At 44.5% G+C, this 23,386-nt stretch overlaps 1 protein-coding gene across 2 annotated transcripts; it reads right to left on the reverse strand.

Annotated features, from left to right (window-relative positions):
- Positions 1 to 908: 908 nt before the first annotated feature.
- RNPEPL1 (arginyl aminopeptidase like 1) lies at positions 909 to 22,745 on the reverse strand. Of its 2 annotated transcripts, none has more exons than XM_066603009.1 (11): positions 21,433 to 22,745; positions 18,634 to 18,774; positions 15,584 to 15,735; positions 15,082 to 15,198; positions 11,058 to 11,293; positions 10,755 to 10,868; positions 8,939 to 9,051; positions 8,541 to 8,649; positions 8,237 to 8,467; positions 3,591 to 3,733; positions 909 to 2,374 (listed from the first exon to the last, which is right to left on the reverse strand). In XM_066603009.1, the coding sequence occupies exons 1-11, from the start codon at positions 22,453 to 22,455 to the stop codon at positions 2,132 to 2,134; spliced, it is 2,622 nt and encodes an 873-aa protein (XP_066459106.1). In that variant the 5' UTR covers positions 22,456 to 22,745; the 3' UTR covers positions 909 to 2,131. The 2 variants fall into 2 exon arrangements, with proteins under 2 accessions (XP_066459106.1, XP_066459115.1); XM_066603018.1 differs by having other exon boundaries at positions 8,237 to 8,464; positions 21,433 to 22,744.
- Positions 22,746 to 23,386: the final 641 nt, after the last annotated feature.

Below are 23,386 nucleotides of genomic sequence, written 5' to 3' on the forward strand. Positions count from 1 at the left end.
ATTTCCATCTTTCTAAAAGACATTTAGAAATATCAGTAAAATTAAAAAGGAGTTTTTTATTCTTTTATTTTTCACCATCAGAAAATTTGCTTACAGCAGTATAAAAGAGCATGATATGGTTGATCAGTAAAGCAAAAGTCATTGATTTGCTGGTATATCTGGGCTGTATGGAGTCAAATATAATCAGGCGTAGAAAATGAATAGCACTCACAAAACTGCCTCTACCCAGATGTCTACATAATCGGTAAATTCTTGTTCACATGTTGCAGTATTGGTACAGTTTTTAATACCTTTATTTGCCAAACACGGGATCCGTTCCACCTTCATTTAAAAGAAAAACAAAACAAAACACAAACACACCAGAGCACACTGTGTGAGCATGACCTAATCAAGACTGGCCTCTTGCAAGTTGTGTAAGTCACACATAGGTAAAGGAAAATTTTGGTAAATAGTGCCCCCCGCCCCCCCCCCCCCAAAAAAAATCCCAATGTACACAATTTCAAAAAACGCAACCTGCCAAATCTATATCCTCTTAAGGCCGGCTGCACACAGGCTGATTTGCATTGCGGAAATCTGGAGCGGGCGTTCACCTCCGGAGTAAATACCGCCCATAGCATGCTATGGAAAAGCGCTTTTTTTCCTGCACAAGAGCGGAAATCAATTGCGACTTTCCACTCTCGGAGAGGAAAAAAAACAAACAATCGTAGTATGCTCCATTTTAGTGCGGGCTTTGCAAGAACGGCTTCCATTGAAGTCAATGGAAGCCACCCGACCCGCAGCTGGTTCGCAAGTAACGATGTGCATCTGAAAACTGACCCACCCGTGTACAGCCGGCCTAAAACTAGTACGATTACGAGACAGTTTGGAAAACGCACTTGAAAATAACTGGTAGAAGCCTACACCAGAAGGTTTGTACTGTCAATGCAGCCATTTATTAACGGTTTGATTTCCAAAGGGGGTGTACATGGCAAGGGTAAATTCAAGCACATTTGTTTGGACACATATATGCCTATAAGGTTCCATATATCTGCCATAACTGCTACTGGTGGTGGGGAGGTATACCATGCAGTTTAGGATCCTGCTATACATGCCAAACAAGTATAGCAACTTTTTAGCATAGTGTAGACAGGATGTTTGGCAATTCAAGATATTAGACATATTGGCATGTCGATATATATGTTGCTGCTTATTTTCCTTGTGCATACAAGGACATCACAGCACAATTGTTGCGTGAACTGAATCTTACATCTATAGCCATGCGGAGTAAAAGTCGGTTAAGTTTTATTCCAAATTCACACTAAAAGAAGTTTAAAATGGTGACTATGCACCATGAGTGTTTAACCAAATTAAAATCTGATAAAATAGGTCACCTCAAAGTCGGTCCAGGTTTAAAAAAAAACAAAAAAAAAAACGATTTGTACTTGCTGGTATTTTGCATCAACCTAACAGGCCATAGTAAGAAAATGTGTAGATCTGCGCTGTGTTTGACTGACAACAGTCGATCCAAAATGGTTGCCATTAGAGATCTGAAAGCATATTGTATATATTAAATAAAGGGAATAAAATGAAAACACACTTCAGGCTGTGATCAATCAACTTCAAAAGTAAGATATGAAAAGAAGCTCTACTTAATGTAAGGCCCACAAAGGTACCATTCAGAAAAACAAACCCGTCACCGGCAGCCTGTTGTTGTAGTCTGTCAGGTAGGTTACATGGTAGAAAAGGATTTAGGCCATTGGCTAGAGACGAAGCTTGTGTACAGGACAACCCTCTTGCTAGGTTTCCAGAGAGGCACCTTCACTTGGGTTACATCCAGCAAAGTCTGTTGTGAAGCCCTAAGTTTCTGATGTAAAATGCATAGATGTTTAGTGAATTAACTCCAAGCAATCTACTACAAGCTCAACCCAAAAAATAAAATAAATGATATCTATATCTATCACTTGGCACCTCCTTGCCCTCTGAGGCTTAATATAGAATATTCAGTCATTCGACTGAGTGGTTTCCCCACCTGAGCATTCTTGGGCGGTACAGCATATTGCTTCAACCGTCACAGTGCAAAGAATATTAACACTTCCTCCTCCCCTGTTGGGTCTGGGCAAGGCACAGCCTGAATGAATGAGAAGCCGCTCCATCAGGCCGACACATTCACATCCCTGAGAGAGGAGCCGCCTTGTGTACAGAGCTCAGTAGACAGGACAGGTAAGGCAGTGTCTGGCTGCACCACAGAACCTCCCTGAGCCAAGATCTGTTGGATAGTTTTACGGAGATTCGGATGCAAACGTCCATGTGTCTGATAGTAGATCTCTAGGGCACAAGATTTCAGTGGTCCAGCACTGAGGTCTTCATAAAGAGGGATGGTGTACATTCTAGATGTCTAAACGGATGAAAAAAAGATTTAAAGATAAGAACAATGTATACTTAACAGGTCACACAGTCGTGTCCAAAAATTACCATAGCCAAAATACACACACTTATGTGATAGGACACAACATGAGGCCAGGCTTACATGAGCATATTACAGGCACGATGTATGTACGTATAATACGCGGTACATCACGCCAATCCAAATGCATTGATACATATACACTTTACTGTTACACTAGTGTTTTTTTCACTGCATATAATATGCAAGTAAGAAAAGAACACAGCATGTTCTATTTTACCCCGTATTCCATGCGATAGAGCGCCATTGTTCTCTATGCCTGCATACAAAACACAGTACATACACAATTACATTGCATATGTGCGTCATTTATATACAACATCGCTAAGCGACAGAGCAGGAAATTAATTTAAAAAATGAAATCCGGAAACCTGTGCATGACAGTGTGTGTGAGATACGCTGTCATGCGCAGACAAAAATTGCTGCCATATGTGGCAATACATGGGTCCACACCACGGTTGAGCCAAATTACAATATTTCCCCATATAAAATCCAAAAGTAGTTAAAGGGGTTTTGTCATAAAAAAAAATATATATATCTAAACTTACCTATTCCTTCCCTGTCTGTCTCCTTATCACATCTTCTCCTGGTTGAGCTTCTCCACTGCCCCAGATCAGCTCACTGCAGGCTGGGCCCAGCTTGTTATGAGGGCTGCTTATCACAAACTTCTTCCTGCTGGGTCAGTGAAGGTCACATCCCTGTGCTGTAGCTTCACTGCCTAGTAAGGAATTGCAATCTATTTCAGAGACAGCTCGCATGAGCAATCTCTGAAGAAGATAGGCAGTCCCCTGCTGGCCTGTGAGCTGTGATGTAACACACATTGGCAGACTGGGTAACCTCACAGGAAGGAGCAGAATCAGGCAGGTGAAGCTAAAGTGATGCCCCTGGACTGCAGGGGACAGGAGAAGATAAGGGAGGTGAAGATCTGGTAAGTAGACTGATAGGGGAGGAATAGATCAGTATAGAATTTTTCTTTTTTAGTGACAGAACCCCTTTAAGGTCCTAATTAGGTTTTAGCCCCACTTGTGTTGCGAAAAAAAAAAACAAGTAACATTTTTCTATAAGCATCTAAAGACTTTGGTCCTAAAAGGGTTAAGGCAACGAGTACAAAAAAAAATACATATAAGAATTAAATGATGACACTAACTTGGCATAGTAGGAAGTGGCGCACTCGGGGCAAGTCTGGCTGGAAGTTGTTCCTCACCACAATTTGAAGCCAACGGATACGTATTTCTGTGTTCATAGTAGCTAGAGCCGCAGAATAGCAAAGTGACAGCTGCAGCATAACCTCTGGAGAAAAAGAATTCAACAAAAAGACTTTCAAACATTTAAGCAAAACTATCATTTAAGAAAAGATGGCAGTGGAAGGTTTGCATGCAAATCATTTTAAAAGAGGAAATCCACTAGAAAGGATATTCTGAGCCAGATACATGTGTAAAGGTCAAATATATGAAGTCTAAAAAAAGGACACATTTATGAAGAATGGTATTTCATATGCCAGTCATCATTGGAGTGAATTGTGCTACATTTATTAAAGGGGTTGTCTCGCGGCAGCAAGTGGGGTCATACACTTCTGTATGGCCATATTAATGCACTTTGTAATATACATCGTGCATTAATTATGAGTCATACAGAAGTTATTCACTTACCTGCTCCGTTGCTAGCGTCCCCGTCACCATGGATCCGTCTAAATTCGCTGTCTTCTGGCGTTTTTAGACGCGCTTGCGCAGTCCGGTCTTCTGCCTGGTGAATGGGGCCGCTCTTGCCGGAGAGCTGCTCCTCGTAGCTCCGCCCCGTCACGTGTGCCGATTCCAGCCAATCAGGAGGCTGGAATCGGCAATGGACCGCACAGAGCCCACGGTGCACCATGGGAGAAGACCCGCGGTGCATCGTGGGTGAAGATCCCGGCGGCCATCTTGGAGAAGGAAGAAAGAAGTCGTCGCAGACCGGGGATTCGGATAAGTAATATATATATTTTTTTTAACCCATCCCTTGGGTTTGTCTCGCGCCGAACGGGCGGGCCTATTGAAAAAAAAACAAAACCCCGTTTTGGCGCGAGACAACCCCTTTAATAGGCCTCTTAATAAATCTGGCGCACACTTTGGACTGTCCCAAGGTCAGAAAAGGAAATCTATGCCCGCTGCTAGAAGACACAGATTTGCACCAAAAGTTTGCATCATGTGCTAGCTTTAGGCTTAATAAGTATGTTGTGGTAAAACCCATTCACCTTTCAACTTTTGACAAAGTGAAAGTTTTCAGCAACTTTTTACAGGTCAGTTTGTCAAAAATTGGCATAAACAGATTCAGAAATTTGGGTTAACGAACTGTTAGCTATAGATTTCCAAACTTAAAAAAGCTCTAAAGAACAGAGAAAGGTCTTGGCAGTACTCAATTCCATTACTCAAAACATTAAGGCAGAATTATCAAATCTTAAGAGAAATAATGTCCTTGTTGCCTGAAGCAAATCAATCAGGGCTGAGCTTACATTTGTGAAACTGGTCTAGCAAAATAAAAGCTGCACTGTGATTGGTTGCTATGGGCATTATAAGGTCAGTTTTCCTGTAGTTTAATTAATAAAAGATGCTTAAATGGGGTATTCCGGTAAGGTAAAGTTGCTGTGAAATGAATCAAAAGTTTGGAATGTGTTTCTGCTTTGGATTGTGCGTCTGTAGATCCAAGGGCCACTACCTTTTTCCGGCACCTCAGAAGTGTTTATTCCCAAGTTGCCCTAGATATGACCTGTAGGCGTTACAGCGTTATAGGTCGGACTTGCTCTTCAGCTCTTGGGACAGGATTTATGACCAATAGGAGACCTTAGCGAGGACGTGCACAAGAAGGAAGTACAGAACAGGGAATTATAATAAATGTAATTTCATGCTGCATGTCAGCAGGGATGTGGCGGCCATATTGGAAAATAGTGAAGCATGTAAAAAAAAAAAGCGGAAATGGAGGGCATGATGAGAAGTTAATTGCCGCTTGAATTATGCCTATAACCAGCTGTCTGTAAACATGGAGAAAACACCATACATATCTAGACTTTTTGAAGATTCACTTTACATTAAAGGGGTATTTCAGTTGTGAACAGAAAGCCAAGCCAAATCAATGGACATTTGGTTGGAATCTTGTGTCAATTTTAAAGTAATAGGAAAGCAAGATCAGAGCCAAAAAGGACTTTATGAAAATCAGTAATTCGTATCAAAGGCTTTACCAATGTGACATATCAGAAGTTTTTTAAACTACATTTCCTTTCCTTAAATGGTCATAGGTAGCAATCTTCGGCCCTGTAAGAGGAAAAGTTCTGATACGTTAGAGACAGGTCTGAACTTTTCATCGATGGGAGAGCAGAAAGTCGCTAAAGAGGATTGCAAATTCATCACCTCAGGGACAGCCTCTTACTTTGAGAACTGAAGACAATCCGCTGACTAAAGTTCAAGTCTTTCAGTAGTCTATAGCTCCCCTATGTAAAGATGGAAAAGCAGATGCAAGCCAAAGCCACTATGCTCTATTGAGCACATTAGCAGTTTTGTACTAAATGGTTGAGGTACTCATCTTAACCATATATCCGTTTCTATAACTGGAGACACTAAATTTCTTCAAATATCACAAAAATACAATGGATGCTACTATTTTGCATTCATTAATGTTTGTCAAACTCAGAGGGATAATTTAAAGTGAGCCTAAGGCCGACTGCATGGGTCGGATTCCGGATCCCACACCAGAATCTGACAGTGTGCCTGGCTGGTGACCCCGCTTACCTGTCTTCTTTATCTGTACTGTGCATGGTCCAGATGGCTCGCCATCGGACATGTGCAGTACACATTTTCGCACAGTCACTAGGCGATGACGCGGGTCGCTACTATTCTGCAACATTAATCGTGGAAGGGCCGTGGGTCGGATGGCTTTCTGAATGCCAACTGCAGAAATATGCTAACATTTATACCACATACATCGCTATAACTAGCGAAACATGGCGTTCAGGGCTCCTGGGAAAACTGGGTGACAAGTACTAAGGTCATCATTACATTTACACTCTGCTGTCCCTGGATACTGAACGACAGGTTGACCTAGTGGTATACACATCATTCCAAGGCAGGACAACTGCTCTTTATTCCCCCTGTAATACCTCCCTCACTGCCTGATCTGGATAAGTTAAAACATTTTTTCACATTTTCCTCCATTAAAACCTAGGTGCGTCTTATCATCCAGTGCGTCTAATAAAGCAAATAATACGGCAAATCCTTAAACACAAAACATTCTCTATTCAAAGGTTATAAATACTAGGGTCACATTTTATACTGAAATAGTTATTCAGCAAATGTTTGTAATTTTACAATCTCTTATTTTTCCACGTTTAGGCTCGGGCTACAGGCAACTTTAGGTGTAAGACATGTTGTGCGGCCAAAGATCGCATGTCGAAGACCTCCAAACTAGGTCATAGTGCAGAGCTGTATTCATAATTCTGCTGGTTGGCAGTTGAAACAGCAAACACTGTCAATAGACAGTCTCACTGTCAGAGCTTAATTCCTATAATGCAATGGGAGGTCAAACTCCTGTTTAAAGAGCTGGAGGAAGAGATTTCAGCTATGATGCAATTAGAGTTATGAATACAACTTTGTGTAACACAAGCTATATTGCAGGAGTAGTGCAAGATATGTAACAATATATTTACAAAACTGTGCAATTTTGTATGCAAGTTTATAAATAAAAATGTTTTTCAAATGTGGAAACACTTAAAACAAGGTTCTTAAAAAGTAGAGCATATTTATATAGAATTAGTGATGCAAGAGGATAAAATCCCCATTTTTCACATTATGTTCCAGGGCCACAGCCCTTGACATCCCTCACCTCCTCCGTTTAGCAATAGCGGCTATGGCCACTCCCCTTCTATGGTCATTCCATGCAGACATCCCAACCCCCTCAGCCTCAGGTCTGCTGTCAGTGCCTCCCTAAAAGGGAAACCGTGCTTGGCCAGCCTCTTAAAGGACTAGCACATGCACCCAGCTTTCCAGTTCCCAACCAATTCCTATAGGCTTTGGTCTATTTAGGGCTGATCCTTCCACTATCAGGTGCCTGAGCAATTCGTATCCCTAGTGTTTAAAAGTCTCAATGTTCAAATGGCTCCTCCACTCCTGACCTCTGCTTGTTTATTGCCTACACTTATTTTGCCTTCTGCCTGCCCTGACCGCCAGCCTTTTTTCAGAGTTATGCAAGAAATCCACTTGTCCATAGCTCGGCTCTGTTTTAAGACTTTGTCTCAGTCTGCTTTCTCCTGTACCTTCGTATAGTCACCCTGATCACTTTATGTCAGCTGCCTCAAAACAGACTACTTCTGGGATAACTGTATGGGACTTCCTGCAGTGAAAACCAGATCCAGATTGGTGGGGGTTAAAGGGTGAAGACTAGGGAAACCCAGGTGCAGCTCCCAGATCTAGCTGTAAGCTGAATACGTTTTGTGGCACAGCAGATCCACATTCCACTGCCTTGATATTCCACAACTTGTAGCAGTCAGTATCTTTGGAGTTTTAAAATACTTAGCTGTTTGTTTTTAAAACTCTGCCAAAGCTTTTTACTAGTTAGTACTAATAATTAACTCCACTGCTACAAATAAAGCATGGAGAGATTTATGAGTAATGGTACCAGGCATACCCTAGTGCAAGCCAAATACCTACGTTTGAATGGCTAGTGATTTGTGAATAATCTAAACTAAGCTTGCAGTAGAATAAAAAAAAAACCAAACATTAAATTTCATTCCACAGCCACAGCTATTTAAATGCAACTAGGATATGTAGTCACCTGGCCGCAATGGGGATTGATCCAACAGCTTGTCCAAAAAGAGCACGGTCTGGAAGGTTTGCCAGTCCGTGATATTGGCAAAATTGCAGGCAGCTTCAATATCCAAAGGTTCAGCCATCCATAGTTCACTCAAAGCTTCCACGGGTGAAGTGAATATGGATCCCTGAGAAAGATCTGGTTGGGTCAAAGGAGCACCTGGGGCATTCAGCCAGCGCTCAAACTCCAGGCCTGCTGGCAAAAACAGACCATAAGGATTTGGCACTTATAATTTAAGTAATTCATGCTATCATATTTCGTGACTCACCTTCACTGCATGCTGTGCTCTCGCCCTTCAAATGAGGGAAGAAGCTGAGATAAGACTCCAGCAGATCATGAGCTACAACACTGTGGAACTTAAATTTCTCAATATAATCCTGTATGTGTGAAGAAGATGAGAATTGGGGTAAGGAGACATGGCAATTTTAGCCACGACACAGGACTCACGGCCAAAGATCGCAGATAGCCCTGTGACATTGCAAACTAATGAAAGTATGGATTTCCAGAGATCGTCAGATCAGGGTTGTGGCAACTTGTAAGCTGCAAGGTGACTGCATCAACTTCCATTAGTTTGTGATGTAGCAGGGCTACTCTACAGTCCTTGGCTGCCTGAAGTGCGTCACGGCAGGAATAAGTAAAGAAATACAACAAGTTAAATCATTTTACCCTGAGGAAGGCATCAAAGTTGTCTTGGTCCCCACACAACTGGGACAGATAGTGCACAAAGCAGAAGCCCTTCTCATATGTGAACAAATTCATGAGGTTACTGGGGTTTACACCTGTGGAGAAACAAATGGCCTTTATGTGTACCTCCAACAACTTCACATAGAGCTGTAAATAGGACTATTTGATGCAACACCCAAATTCGATACAAAAAGCAGCAATTTTAGCTACATTTATCCATTTTAACAACTTCCAATAAAATTACTGACAGGAAACTACCATAGCCGCTTGGCCACATCCAACATACATTGGATGTACACGAGGTATGAATGGTGTGTTTACACAACAATTAGGGACACACATTGCATCTGAACCAAGTTGGTCAAAAGGTCCTGACCTATGGATTTTACTGACCGACTCTAGTTAAAGTTTGTTCCTTGTCTGTGGAGCTGGAATGTGTTTGTTCCTTGTCTGTGGAGAATAATGTGCACTGAGGGGAGATGTGGTTCTGTGTTGGCACCCATCTCCAAAACTGGGCCCGATCAGCCCTGATTCAGATATATGCTGTAGCCAGGAGCTACGAAAAAAGCTAAGTGGGCTGTTAACAGGAATTATGAAAAAAAAATCGGAGCGTACCAAGCTCCACCATTTCTACAGCTCCCACGTTACAGAAACACCTTTGGCCTTTTTTTAAAATTTAATCAATGTGTTTTTGGAAATGAAGATTGTTTTTTGTAATTGGGTTTTTATTAAAAAATCTCTGGTTTCTATGCTTGCACTGTTTTGCAAAGCACTGCATATGGGAGGACTGACAGATCTGAGGGGGGTGGGGGTGCATTACACAGCAGGGGATTTGTGAGAAATGACCACTTGGGGGATTTCTGCAGAGACAGGAAAACTTTTTTTTTTTTTTTTTAAATCAGTACATTATCCTTTATAGGTTCATGTGAATCTTCCACACAGGGAAGTGCAGTCTATGGAAAGCAGCCCATCATTGTTTATTACATTCATTTCAAGTTATAAATAGTAAGAGGATATAAAAAAAAGCCTGATGTGTCTGGAGGAAGAAGCCTGCAAACGAAAGCAAAAAACTGATAAGCGCATCATTTTTTCTCCAGGGACTTCACAAGATGTGTGTATTGAGTTTTCATGCACAAAGGCTTCCATAGCCTTTAAGTCTGTTTTTACACCTATGGACTATGATCATGATATATCTGTGAATCAATAGCCAGGTTATATGCTGCAAGGTCACAGATACTGCAGTTAGCTGATGATGATCTGTCAGAGGACAACACCGTCCTCCTGAGAGGACATTAATTCAGTCAGTGACTGGAAGAAAAATGATTTTTAAACTGAATTGACAAAGTATCTCTCTGTACGCCTATACATTGTGATACCTCCGATGGTAGGCTGCGTCATTTAGTCCGAAAACATTTGTCGGCCAGAACCTTCTCTAAATACTATATAACCTCCGACCACTTAACATGCAGGTCCAGCTCAGCCAAATGTGATTATGTATTGCTAGGGAAGGTAGACATCCAATGTGTGTTCAGATGTACGTTGAAGGCTACGTTTGGAGCAGCCATCACAAATGCCATGAGATTTGATAGACAGAACATCCCTGCATCTAGTGCTACTCTTCCTCAAAACAAAGGACACCATGATGAAACCCGTCATAAGTTAAAGTACTAATGGTATCGCACATAGGTTGGATCCTGCACTGCATTGTGGCTTCCAGACTGAGGAAAGAACACAACAGAAAATCCTAAAAGTTCAAAATGTTGTGTAGTGCTGATGAAGTATTCACACTGACTCTTACCTGTATCCAGTTTAGCCTGCAGTCGACTGAATGGTGTATCCTGACCCAATATTCGAATCTGTCTATTCAACGCTTCCAGACGAAAAGTGGTCTCTAAGCATGTGAAGGTGGCACCTGACCAATATAAAATGGAACGTTGTGTTTGCATACATTTTGAAAGTAAAGAACCAAAGTATAGGCAATACAGAAGATATTAAATATACCAATAATATTAAAAGAAAGGTGGTATAAGTGCACAGGAAAATTATAACTGCACAAAAGGCACATATAAAAAGTACTATAAACATTGGAAAGTTTACTCACCATATACCAGAGTGGTAATGCGGCGCTGGGCATAGGTTGCCAAACCTTCACTCAGCCACATTTCCTCCCAGCTGGCATTTGTTACTGCATTCCCAAACCAGCCATGTGCAATTTCATGAATAACGTCAATTAGAAGGAAATCCTCACTGTCCAAGATTGAGCAGATGACGAATGTCAGGCAAGGATTTTCCATGGCAACTATGGGGAAAGAAGGGGGCAGGAAGACTATATCGTACCTGGAATGAAGGAAGGGAAGGACGATTGTTGAAAGGCTTAAAGGGGGTGCATTGAGGATAAAGACTGAACAATAGCTCTACAAGGAAAGCCATGGAGAAAAGAAAAAGAAGAAGATTGTCATATACTGAAAAAAATTATATGCAAAGCGATCTAGCAATAGCCGTACAGAAATAGACGACTCGGAGACTTCGCACATTAAGTATAGTTCAGAGGTTTTTGCAGATTTGTTCATATCTGCAACGGATACCATAATATTATTATAGAATACAAGGAGCACAATATCTTTGCACAAATCAAATCCCACATCCAAGTTTTATGGGTCATAAAAACAATACGCAAATGAGAAGATGGAACAATGCCTCTTCGTCATCATCTGTTAGAAGGTACCACTCCTGCAAGTCAATTTCTGACCTTTAAACAGGCCTTGTAACATGACTGGGAACGCAAGCCAGAGACTTCCTCAGAAGGAAAAGAACATGTACAAACAGATGTTTCAGGGTTAGTGCCCCTCATCAGTGTATAGTAGGTTGTTGGCTGCCTGAAAGGCCTATGATGTGGGTAAGGAGGGGTAAGGTTACAAGGTTATTCCCAAATCATAGGCCTCTCACCCAGCAAACTACTATACAATGATGAGGGGCAAAAACCCTAAACAGTCTGCCTGTACATAGTTAACTTTTCCTTCTAGAGAAGACTCTGGCTCATATTCCCAGTCATGTTATAAGGCCTGTTAAAAGGTCGCACATTGACTTGCAGGAAGGGTGCCTTTTAATAGGTGATGCTGTAGAGGCATTGTTCAGTCTTCTCATTTGCATAAATTTCACAGATGAGGACGCATGGCCTTCTAAGTCTTCTGCCATCTACAAAGGTGCTCACCCCAATAAAATAAAATAAGATAAGATGGAAACAACTTCTTCGTAAGAGACCACCCTATTGTAGGACAACACGTGGTGGAAGCAGCCCTTAAACTCCAAAGTAGAAGAAATGACACGGTAAAACTGAGCCACCGCTCAGGACTCCTGCCAATCATCTGTCTGAAGTGGCTTTGGCGCTCGTGAATGCTGTGGCCTCATCACTGAATACCAGGCACAGCTCCACACTTTTCATAGCGGCTGTGTTGGTATATCAGCTCAAAATCACATTCATTTGAGTGTGACTGAGCCGCTCTTCAGCCGTGTGACAAACATGTCATAGGCAGTGATCCTCAAGTGGTGGAATTCCATTGATTTGATATTAACCCTTTCCAGTCCAATGTCGGGCCTGCCCCGACATCATAATTTCCCTCCACAGCTCCGATGTCGGGGCAGGCCCGACACTGCAGTGCAGGAGTGGATCTGCACCTGATCGTCAGACACATCGGGTGCAGATGCATTCCTGCACTGGTCCTCATCGAGGACCCCCGAGGACAAGGCAGAAAGGGTTTTTTTTAACCCTTCCTGCCTTCTCCTTTACACATTACATAGCGCTCAATTAGCACTATGCAATGCATAGAGATTCCGGCCGGCGATCATGTGACCGCCGGTGTTACCTGACCCCCAGCGGTCACATGAACGCCGAGCCGGGAGCCTGCACCGTGGGGAAACCTGCTTACCTGTCCGGTGTCTTCCACATTCTCCCTTCTGTCTCCGGGCTCGGCGATCATGTGACCGCTGGATGCCACCTGACCCCAGCGGTCACATGATCGCCGAGCCGGGAGGCAGAAGGAGAATGTGGAAGACGCCGGACAGGTAAGCAGCCCCCCACGGTGCAGTGAGCACCTGCACCCTCCTGAACTCGGTCAGTTCAGGAGGGTGCAGGGAAATGTATTTTTTCTCACCCATTCTCCCCAGCTCCAATTTATTTGGAGCTGGGGAGAATGGGTGAGAAAAAATAAATGGATTGGAAAGGGTTAATGGGGATAGGTCAACAGTATGTTAGTTCCGAAAAATGCATTAAGCAAGAGTACTTAGCAGAAAGCATCTCACACTGCAACATCACCAGTCATACAAATTAATGCAGAAATCAATCACAAAAAGAAATAGAAAAATCATAAGAAGCCTAAACAAATGTTGTCACGGTCAATGTGAAGGTTCACGGTTTGAATGACTACCTCCATAAAATATCTATTACCCCAATACAATATTTAAATTGGTTTTCCAAAATAGTTTTTTTTAGACTTGGTTTAGCCCAAATCACCATTAGTGCATTACAGTGATTGGACGGAATGGGGTCAATCTGATGGCAGCAGTTCCGACACTGGCATTTAAATCCCCTGAACGACGTTCGGGGGTCCCGCCCAATTTCCCTGTGATGAAATTGCAGGGAGCCGTGCAAGTGTCATGGCAGCCGGGGGCCTTCTAAAAGTCCCCTGGGTAGTCTTGGCAGTATGCCTATCAAGCCATCCCTGTGGGGTGGCCAGATAGAACTGCCTGTCAGATTGTAATATGATGTGATGCTGTGGCATTACATCATACTGCAGGAGCGATCAAAGCATCACTAGTTGTGGTCCTCTAGGAAGCCTAAAAGAAAATGTAAAAATAAGAAGAATAAAGTTTTGCTAAGTATTATTTTAAAAAAAACAAAAAAAAAAAACTTTGCCATATTAACAATAAAAGAATCTAAATAAAACAAAAATACATATTTGGGATTGCTGCGTCCATAAAAGTCTGATCTATGAAAGTAATGCATTATTAACTCTGCATGGTGAACGTCATCTGAAAAAAAAAACCCCACCAGAAATGCGCTTTTTGTGGTCATAGTCTTCAAAAAAATATTTAACAAAAAGCAATCAAAAAGTCGTATGTATTCAAAAAAGTGGTAACAACGGAAGCTACAGGATGTACCGCACAAAATGAGCCCTCACACAACTATGTCGACAGAAAGATAAAAAGGTTATTGTGCGCAGAAGATGGAGACAGAAAATAATTTTAAAAGAAAATAAATATCTTAAAAAAAAAAAAATAAAGAAAAATACAAGCAGTACAGAAAAAAAAAAAGCTCCGTCGGGATTGAGGACTGCACGGAAGCCTGCTAGGTGAGTGGGAGGAAGCTAAACAGCGACTGCTAGGTGAGTATTGCTTCTTTTTTTCATGTAGCGTTGCTAGGGCTTATTTTCAGGCTGGGGCTTATATTTCAAGCCCTCCCCAAAAATCAGGGTAGGGCTTAATATTGGGGCAGGTCTTATTTTTGGGAACATGCGGTAGTTATCTTTATGGGTAATTCCAAGAGTCCTTTTGTAAAGATGCAAGAAAAGATAAAAGCCTTTTTCTACAATGATTGTTGTGTAGAAAAATGTCTGCAGAGATTCTTTGAGTTTCCCTTCCCCCAAAACTTACCGTAAAATCTCTCACTTTCTTGTCCATGTCATTGGGGTACACAGCTGAAGATTGTGGGACGTTCTAGAGCAGTCCTCGGGGGTGAGGGGATTAGATAAGATATCATGTGGTCAATTAAATAGCCCTCTGCAAAATGCACCGACCAAGAGTGGCATCGGGGAAATCTTTGAACTTTGTAAAACTTTGCTCAAAAGTGTGGAGAGGCCCATGTAGCAACCTTGCAGAGTTGAAGAGCAGATTACCTTGGTGTCTGCAGTAGAGGTAAAGCTGGTAGGACACCACTTTTGCTCAGTTTCTGCCTCCTAGAAGCAGCAGCTATACCCACACTCTCCAGCTGTATCTCTCAATGATACAGACAACAAAAACAACTATTGTATTTTGGACTAATTATTGCTTTGGAGTAATGATTACGATTTCACCATGTAATTCAGGCATCAGTTGCACAGGTTGCATCCATTTATGTGCAGTTGCCTCACCTTCCCCAGATGTAGGGGCCATACAAACTTTCTGCAGCTTGAAGCCATTGTTCTACCCGGCCGGACAGTTTCCCCACAGCCAGAGGCAGCACACAAGGTTCAGCCCACACTCGACTTCTGTGGATAACAGTAAAAGAAAAGCTAAGAAGATGAATAAAATGTTAGAATAGTTTAGTTGGACATAAAAGATAGATAAAACAATGGGAATTATTTCCATATAGTAAATGGTTTCCACGGTTACAAAAACATTATTCTTCTGGTATCAAAGAGTTTGTCAGTAATAAGGACGAAAAATCCCAAAGAAACCCAATACTTGGTCAGACATAGGAAACGAATTTCTCTGTTGGAAACCTTTTAGTATTTATTAACCACTGTTGTGTGATTACTGGAACATCTGTGGTATGTCTCACATTTGAGAAAGGCTGCTCAAGAAAATCCCTTCAATATCTCAAATCAGATACAACTGCTACAAGTGGGCCATAACTCAGAGAATGCCTCTTACCTGGGACCGACGTCCGCTGGAAGGAGATGACCCGCAGTCAGGGCCACTAAATAAACAGGAACAGGATGTTCCATATAGAAGTGAAAGATGCCCATCTCTTCTACATAGTAACTGTGAGTGCAGCTCATGAGGACCCGAATTCCAGCAGGTGCCTAGAATAGATTTACAAATAAGCGGCCACATAGTATACCAAGGCTACATGCAGGTATATCAGCTCAGTGGGACACTGCTGATAACTGCGAGAACAAAGCAGCTGTTTACATACACAAAAGAGCTGCTTTTCTCGGAGTTCTCAGAGGTAGCCTGCTCCGCCTGCATTTAACTCTTTAAGTAGCTAATTAGCTACTTAAGAGTTATGCAAAGCTGATCGCTCAAAACTGTCACTCAAACTACCGATTTTTGAGCGATCATCTTTCAGTGTAAATGCACCCTAAGAGCCCTTGCAAGTAGAGTTGACATATTTGTAAAGTTAAACCAGTAATGTATTAAAAGGCAAATAGCTTAATACAAAGTAAAATAGTCCAAATTTTCCCTCAAGGTAACCGATACATATACTAGTAACTACAACAGAAGTTGCCATCAGTCATACCCTTCGTTTAGAACAACAAAGGCATCCCTAGCATGTTGACCTTTATCGGCTCACATACTTTATTGGGCAAACTAAGAATCGCTATTCGCTCTAGTGATGATTGATGTGAGCATTGGGTGAGCACCGTAAGCAGGGAATTATACCACGTGTCCAGAATTTCTAAGGGCAGCCCCTATATTTGTATACAGTCCTCTCATGATGAGTGTTTACTATGTTCCACAACTGGCGGTCTCCTGTCCATCCATCTTTAGCTTTAAGACCTAGAAACAAGGTTTCCCTGAGAAAAATGCGCATGTAATGTTGATATTGTTACTTGTCTAAGAGACCTAATAAGACATCACTGGGGTTGTTTTTGTCCTTCACTTTATTAAAAACCTGCAGAGGCGGACAGCAGCCGTGTGCTTACAGGACTTATGATGATGTCACTGTTATGTCATCAGTCACCTGTGTGGGAGGAGTCCGGGGGTCACATGACCAGTTGGTGGTCAGTGTGTGCAGGACTCTGATGTGCTGGTTGTGATCCCTGTTGTATGGGATGAAAAATGTATGTAGCAGAGCTGTAGGTGTGTGTGTGACATGCATGTAACAGTTGTGTTGAGCACTGCGCCACCAGAAACACCGGCAGTTACATGCGATGATGTCACTGTCATGTGATCAGTCACCAGAGCTCTGGGCTCCACCCCTGGTCATATAACAGTGACGTTATCACAGGTCCTTCATCCCTGTGCACTGAATGAGGGATTATGGGCAGACTACATTCCCCACAACCCCCCACGGCCTCAGTTGCTATAGATACAGCAGTACTCTGTCTGGCAGTTTGTAGCTGGTTGTGAGACAGCTGGTCACCTGTGTGGAGATTCCAATAAGGGCTCCCACATACTTGCGATTGCGTTTTTTGTTAACGCGATTGTCAATGGGACTTTCTAATGTTAAAAACGCAACGCAATGCACCAAAAACACAGTTGCGTGCGTTGCGTTTTTTTTACAATAGAAAGTCCCATTGACAATCGCGTTAACAAAAAACGCAATCGCAGGTGTGTGGGAGCCCGTAGGCATCATGTTCACGGCCGGTTTGAATTCCGTGTGTGGGAAACTGCAGCGGAATCTGACCTTGCCCACAGCAGAGGACCCTGCATGCCTGTGCAGGCAGGCGGCTGGGACTGCACGGAACTCTGTACTTCCGGGTTTTCTGAACTGTGGATTCTCTGCACGGCTCACCGTCGGACATGCGCAGTACGTATTTTTTTTTCTAATCTCTTGCATTCCCTAGAAATCTGCGGTCCATCTGCAATTCAATTGTGGACGGGCCATGAATTGGATCGGTTCCATTGACTTCAATGGAAGCTGTCCGTGTGGGATCCACACTGAAATGGAGCAAGCTGCGATTTTTTTTTCCTGGACCAAAAGGTTCGCAAGTCAAATCCGCATGCTTTATTTCATTTATGGACTCCAATGCTTTCCTATGGGCGGCTTGATTTGTGGGTGTCCCGCACGTATTCCGCAAATCAAATCCACCCGTGAACATTGGGCCAAAATGACACCTCACAAATGTACACACACATAGCTGGCAGTGCATATTGACCAACAACATTGAAGCATAGTCCTTCACCGCTATCTTCATATCTCCTGAACGTGATCTCATGCCATCCCAAGTGCTAAATAACGCCAACACCAGTCCAGCCTTCATCTAATTGTGAACCGCTGTCCAGTGCTGAAACAAACCGTCGCTGTTGTGCAGACATGTCACCACCGAGGGTTCAGCGCCGTCATGCAGCTAATGCAGCTTACATGACACAGCCACAAGCCACGATGTCACCTCATCCACCAGCTGAAGTTTGTACATCTTGCACGGAAATATTTTAAACAACTCCAATCCCTTTCACTATATTTCATTAGTAACTGGCGCATTGGGCCACCAGAAACAGTGGTACTAGTATAACCTGTAGAAGGTGGATGTAGACAATGGAGATTAACCGCCTTGGGCCGTCTACACACAACACCCCCATCAAGGAATATGATAGAAGCAGATGTGGTTCTGGGAACTGGACATATACGGCACAATCGCACTGTGTCCAGTGTACTCTTTGACCGCTCCCATGAGCAGCGCAATTTTGTGTTTCGGTTAACAGGACTGCAAACCCGTCCCGTTCTTCCAGATGGCAGCATAGTCCAATGACCGATCTGCTTTCATGCCATTCAATAAATGGTGGACAAAAAAATGGTTTTGCAGAAGCTGAGGAGTGTATTATAAAGAATAACGTGCAGCCCATCATTAAGGATACTCAGGAGCAGAACTCCAACCTGTATACATATACTCAGCCTGCAGCCTCGAGGTCAGACCCCGATAGAGGTAGAAGTAACACACATACACTCAAACAATATTTGTACCGACTGGATGTTATGGGAGGGACGGCAGAAAACTCCCATTTATCAGCACTATGACACCGGTGCTACAACTTACCTTGACGGAGGCGGAGTAAGTACACTTTACAGCTGGTGTATCAAAGCAGGGGAAGAAGGAACGGTTACAAACAGAGTGTCCTTGGGTGAACACGAACAACTCCGAGCTTCCATAGGAGAGTTCAGGATCCAGCCACCATACCTGGTGATGAGAGAAAATGGCGCACAGTATTACAAGCTTGTTGTAGTTGGTTTTCAAAACATCAATAACCAAAATTAGCCTACAACGTTATTACATATATTACTGCTTTATTAGACTATGTGTCTATGTAATGTCAGGACCCCTGCTGCCATTAATGGGGTGTTCCCATATTTATGGGATATCCACAGGACATGCTATAAATGTCGGTATGGCAGGTGCAGGCCCCGCCTATCTCCAGTATGAGGGTCCCCCAAACCCTGAAAGTTCTACACAGTTTCCATAACTCCCACAGAAATGACTGTGCAGCCCAGTGGATGATGCAGTTTCCCCATCTCACCGGGATACACCATCTCTGCAACTCCATTCTACTGCCATGGGAGTTACGTAAACAGTGCGCAACAGCCAGTTTGACCATTTCTGTACCCGCAGGCACCGGTGGCCATTAGGATCCGTATTCCCATCTCATAAATAATAATATAATTGTTACATATCAATTAGTATTAAAATGTGATCAAAGTTCTATCCATTGTTTCCGGGCCACAACTTGGAACAACAACCGTTCGTCTGGCCAACGCACTGCGGGAGATTTTCCTACATGTAACTTCTGTAATGTGCCTGGTGTGAACATTAAGGGCTCATTCACACGACTGTGATGTCACCACACATTACGCACACGATACGTGGGGAATGGAGTCCATGAAGGCACATTGATTTTCATCGATCCGTTCACATTAGCGTATATACATTGCGTGTAGATACGTGCGTGAAAACATTGGCAGCATGTTTTATTTCACTGCGTATCATGTGTGAACAGCCCTATTCTATATGGATAGCCTTTTTTACGCATACGGCTGTGTGGATAAGACCCAAGTCCTCCACAAGGCACAGCAGCAGATTGTACTAGTATTCAGCTTCACAAAGTATATACGGATACACTTTATTACGGTTTTTTTCACCCACTGACCGAGCGGAAGGTAAAAAAATATAACATAAGGCGTGAACCAATCTGCCCTACAGAGGAATCATTTCCCAAGTGGTGATCAGACCGGCTCGACAGATTGCCTGTTTAGAGCCGTCACCCTCCTGTACGACGGTGATGTAACCAAGACTTACAGGGCAGCTCGATTTACAGCTCTCAGCAATCTCTGACGCCCGAGGGCTGTCATGTAGGCTCTCCTGTCATGGCAATTTAAAGGGGTTTTCCAGGGATATAGTATTGATGACCCGTTATCAGGATAGGTCATCAATAGTTGATTGGCTGGGGTCCGTTGCTCGGGACCCCGAACGATCAGCTGAGCGGGCACAAGCTATCAGTGTCACAATAACAGAGGTTGGAGCAGAACCCTTCGCGCCAACCTCTCTGTAGTGGCCGGCGCTTGTAACTGCCGGTTGAAGTCTCATTGAAATTAACGCGAGCTGGAAACCCCCTTTAAGGCCTCATGTCCACTTGAAAAATACAATCCGCACAGAATCTGCTGCGGATTTGCTTTAAATTGTATTTTTTTGCATGCAGATATCTGCACACATTGCTATCAATGTGATAGCAATGTTCCCGATCTGCGGCAGAATGGAGCATGCCGCGTTTTTTTCTCCCACGCGTGAAAAACGCAATTCTTTTAAAATGCCATTCGTGGGTGCAAAAATCAATTTAATGGACCGCGGATGGCCAATGATTCCCTATGGGCAAAATCCACTGCGGATTCCGCAATTCCATTTAGCCAGTGGACATGAGGCCTAAGGAAACACTAAAATTATCCATCAAAACAACAATCCTGGAGCATCTTCCCGTCACAATCTGCAGAGCGCCGTTCTTGTTATTACTTCCAGAAACTTACTAAGACATTAACTGGGTGATCCGAATCCTCCTGTTAAAGAGGTGAATCCCTACACGGACAGCACCAATAGGACTGCGACTGCGTGCGGAATATTTCTACAAGACACACCTATCATTTAATCTGCTGGGTCAATTTAGCTGCAGCTTCCAGAAGCATTCTGTAAAGGTCCCTCAGTATGTGAGGACACGTGTCCTACTGACAACACCCAATTATGAACGGATTTATGGGAGGAATAACCAAGGAATAGCGCAATACAAGGTTTTTAGAAAGAAGCCCCACCTCCAGGGCACTTGTGGCAGCGTGTGCCGCAGAATAACGGTTCAATTTCTGAGTGCCGCTGCCAACGTCCGTCACACAAGGTATACTTTAGTCCTGCTCTTCGGCACATACATAGCGACGTCAGCAGTTTTATATCAGCTGACTCCTTTTAAAGGGGCTTTCTAGGCATTTACCATTGTTGACCTGCTCCCAGGATGGTCAACAATAGCTGATCAGCGGTGGCCTGACGCTCGGGGTCCCTGATCAGCTGACCCTCTGGCCTGCAGCCCAGTCATACCTCGGCATCATGGTCAGAGCTGTAATAAAAGGCTTTCCCATCATTGTTTAATGGTAACAAAGCCTTTCTATAACCCTTCTGGCTCAGCAGCACTAGCAGCGGGGATCAGCTGATCGGTCAGGATCCCAAGTAGCAAACCCCCATCGATCAACTAACGAAGCCCCATCCCGAGGTTGGTCAGTAATACTAAGTGTTCCGAATACCCCTTTAAATCTATATTTAGTACAGAGTTCCCCCACAGTTTGGGCTTCTGCATCGGAGACTCACCGCAGGCCCCTCTCCCGTGACGTAGTGTACGATCACCTGGAACGTCTCATTGGTTCGTAAGGTTTCAGGCACAGTGATGATTAGCGCAGAGCCGTAATCCGTAAAGTCATCGACCCTAAAGTCCAACGGGAAGCAGCAGGTACATTGCGAGGGCCCAGAGTCGCTGGTGTGATGGATCCCACAAGGGGGGGTAAAAGTGCTATTCAAATCCTCCAGAACGGGAATGTCCGTAGATGGGAAGTGCGGAGGTGTAACTGTGGGGGCAGCACCGCTCTCGGGGGTGGGAGACGCCAGGGAATCGGACGACGACAGGGTGTAGCACGAGGAGGAGGAGTGGAAGGACAGGTCCGCTGCGGGAGAATACGGGGTGGCCAATGGGTTCAGGGGGGCAGGAGGTTGGTGGCCATTTACAACGGGATGGCCCGGGCCAGAGGAGGCAGGCGGGGAACACGACGGGTCAGCACCTGGTAAGGGACTTGGGGAAGAGTGATGGTTGTCGTTCCGAGACACGGATAAGTCCAGGGGCTCCGGGGTCACCAGAGGAGAATAGTCGGGGGCTCCACACCATAGCTGTTCAGTGGTCCGAGTGCTGCCGGGCGAATCAGGCTGTGCCAGGTTACATTTACTAGCTGGCACCCCCTGGCACACATCAGCTGGGGCATCATGGGGGCCGCTCTGGTTGGCACAGCGGTAAGCTCTGTCCCCGGGGTCGCTGCCATGTCGTCCTCTCCTCCGGCAGCGCACAGAGCTAACTCGGACCACCGGGTGAGAGTCTAAGACCAGAGCCGGCCCGCCGGGCACCAGGGCGCTGAGCTCAAGCACCAGACAACCGGACAGGGCCCTGCTGTCCGGCCGCAGCTCCAGCCCCAGGTGGAAGTGCTGCAGGCGGTAGAGCTGGAAGCTGGAGGCGGACGCGGGGTCAGGGGGGCCCGGGGCGAGGCGCTGCCGAGACTCCTGGCCGGGCGCTGAGTGCAGAGGGCGGCGGCAGCAGCAAAGCGCAGGGCACGGGGCGGCCGACGACATCGCCGCAGCGGCTGCAGGAAGTGTGTGCGACGGCCGCCGGGGCTATGTAAAATCCATCAGGGCCCCGAGAGGCCTAATCCGGGAGGAGCCGCAGTAAACACCGGCCGGCCCGGGACAGGAAATGACAGAGCCGGGAGGCGAGGCTTCCCCGGGTCAGCCCACCCGGTAGTCAGCGATACCTGCGGGAGGCGCCCGGCCGGCTGCTACCCGCATACTAGTTACATCGGCGGGGTGCGCGGCCATACATAACTGACACCTTGTATACCACTGACTGCCGCTCACTGACACCTAACGACTGACGTAAATAGGTGGTGACCGCCAGGTGGCGCCATTGAGCCGCCAGCCTTCACTGAGGAGAGAGCAGACGCCCTTTACGAAAGAGCTAAAGTGAAAGCAGAAAGCTGATTGGTTGCTGGGGGCAACTGCGCCGCCTTTTGTTTTTCAGGAGGTCAACACGGCGCTGTGGGCTTGTAAGGAGGGCGACGGAGTAAGGGAAACAATGGCTGCTGGCAACAGCCTCCTTATTACTGAGCTGCAGGCGTCAGCAACGTGCAATGCTGAAATAGTCTTTGTAAAAAAATCCAGCTCCAGAAAGAGTTGTCGTTTTGCTATAAAACTCGGCATGCAGTTACATCTCAGGCTGATATGCAAATGACGAGAGTTGTGGTGGGATTAGATGAACGGTCTTGCCATCTGGGACCTTAACCCTTTGCAATCCAATTTTAGATTCAGGGTCTCCTAGGGGGCTTTCTCTTTCTGCCATTATACAATGGCGCCATCTGCTGGCTAGAGCCAGTACTGCGGTATGTGACATGCTGGAGAGGCCCCTGACAACAGAGCTTCCAGTAATATACAGTAAGAATACCCTGCCAGACGTTTTCCGACATCAGAGCTGTACAGCCTTCAACCAGAATGTCTTCAGACGTCAGAC

Source organism: Eleutherodactylus coqui, chromosome 1 (genome assembly GCF_035609145.1).
Source record: "Eleutherodactylus coqui strain aEleCoq1 chromosome 1, aEleCoq1.hap1, whole genome shotgun sequence".
Taxonomy (NCBI): domain Eukaryota; kingdom Metazoa; phylum Chordata; class Amphibia; order Anura; family Eleutherodactylidae; genus Eleutherodactylus; species Eleutherodactylus coqui.